The sequence below is a fragment of the Olea europaea genome, chromosome 11 (assembly GCF_002742605.1).
Source record: "Olea europaea var. sylvestris chromosome 11, O_europaea_v1, whole genome shotgun sequence".
NCBI classification, from domain to species: domain Eukaryota; kingdom Viridiplantae; phylum Streptophyta; class Magnoliopsida; order Lamiales; family Oleaceae; genus Olea; species Olea europaea.
This window is the reverse complement of record NC_036247.1, coordinates 26,394,967-26,396,824: the sequence shown is the minus strand read 5'-3', so window position 1 is coordinate 26,396,824 and position 1,858 is coordinate 26,394,967. Positions and strand designations below refer to the sequence as shown.

General features: G+C 35.5%; 1 protein-coding gene across 1 annotated transcript; it reads left to right on the top strand.

Moving 5' to 3' along the window:
- The first annotated feature begins 557 nt into the window (after positions 1 to 557).
- LOC111404629 lies at positions 558 to 1,583 on the top strand. Its single transcript, XM_023033411.1, has 2 exons — positions 558 to 639; positions 748 to 1,583. The coding sequence occupies exons 1-2, from the start codon at positions 600 to 602 to the stop codon at positions 1,581 to 1,583; spliced, it is 876 nt and encodes a 291-aa protein (XP_022889179.1). The 5' UTR covers positions 558 to 599.
- Positions 1,584 to 1,858: the final 275 nt, after the last annotated feature.

Below are 1,858 nucleotides of genomic sequence, written 5' to 3'. Positions count from 1 at the left end.
CCTTAATTTCTTCCCCCTCTCTCACTCTCCCGCCACCGTTCTCACTCTCACTCCCAATTTCTTCCCTCATTATTATCAGCTTTCTTCTTCTCAGAATAATAGCTTTTCTGGTGTTGGAAGTGGTGGGGGTGTGAGCAATATCTACGATTCTTTAGGCGGTGCAGTTTTTTCGAGGAGCTCTCACTATAATGCTCCCAAAGGTGCTTTAATTAATCTTGTAGAAGTGTTGCAGATACTGTAACGAGTTTTTTTCTTTTAAAGAAATGGCTTTTTGACTAGAGAAAAGATTCAAAATAAAAGTGTGAACATTGGTGCTTTTTTGCAGGAGGCATGCTAATTTCTGGAAAAGCTTTTTTTACAGACGCACAGTGGCAAGAACTGGAGAGACAGAACATGATATAAAAATACATAATGGCTTCTATCCCTGTTCCTCCTAAACTCCTCTTACAACTCTCAAATGCCCCAATTTCTTTCCAATCTAGAAGTAAAGTTCCCTTTGATTGCATTATATTTCAATTTCTTAATCATAATTTGTTCTCAATTATGCTGATAAGTATTTTTATGTGTAGCATCTAGTTTGATATGGCAAATTCGGTGGTATGGGAAGTCCAAGAGCTGCTGATTGCTTTGATATTTCAAGTAAGAATGGTGAAATATATTCAACTTAAAAATATATTTTTATTCAGGCATTTTTATTTAGACTTCATTTGCTTGTTGTCAAATCTGTTTTCACTTTGTCCTTTTTAGACCATTCTCTAATTCACAAAGTGAGTGAGGAGGATAACAAACTTGGCATTGGGAAGCAATTCCCAGGATTGAATCTGAAAGCACTGAACAATCCAAACCTGTATGCAGCGGAGAAGGAAATATATTTGGGTTCATTGTGTCACGTTTCACACGCAGCAAAACCATGGCAATTTTGCATGGTCTTGTTGAAAAATGGAAATTATGACACTAAATCTGGGCTTTGTCCTGAAAATGGTAAAAAGGTACCACCATTTAGTCCAGGAAGATTTCCATGTTTTGGAAGTGGATGTATGAATCAGCCAATCTTGTACCATCAGCCCACAAGTTTGGATGGAAAGGACACAATGAAAGGAGGTTTTAATTGTACTTATGAATTAGATGGAAATTCTTACTTTGAGGTTGCCTGGGAGAAAAAATTTGGTTCAGGGAGTTGGGATTTTGCTCATAAATTAAGGACCTTGAAAAAATATCCATGGCTTATGTTGTATCTAAGAGCCGATGCAACCAAGGGATACTCCGGTGGCTACCATTACGACACTAGAGGAATGCTCAAAACTTTAAGTATTAGAAATCCCAGTTTGATTATGTCCAATTTAATGCTAAATTTTCACTTTTTATTTTGTGAAATTTGGGTACTTCGCATAATCCATTTCGAGGTCGATCTTACGTGTGAGTTTTCTGAATCATCAAAACTAAATTTCCATACTCGATCTGAGACAAGCTTCTCTGTGGCGATCGTGAAGGTTGAATTTACCTATTGCATTCAAAAGATAGGTGCAGGCCAAGAAGAAAGTAACAGGAAGGATTTTTTAGAGCTAGCCAACCCAACGGTTTGAAGACAACAAGTTGTAAATTATCTTCTTTTATACAATAATTTTCTATTGTTTAAGAGGAGTGTAAGATGATGTTTATTTGATGGGCAATATGTAAATTAAAATTTTTATTAGATTTATTACAATGATTTGTTTTGACTATTTGGTATGGATTAATAAAATTATATCAATTGAAAGCCCAAAAAGTCTTTTTCATTTTGTGGTTGATTTGGTAAATTGTTATACAAATAGGAAAAAAAATTGTAAACAACCTACGGCAACGTTCAATGAACGTTGCC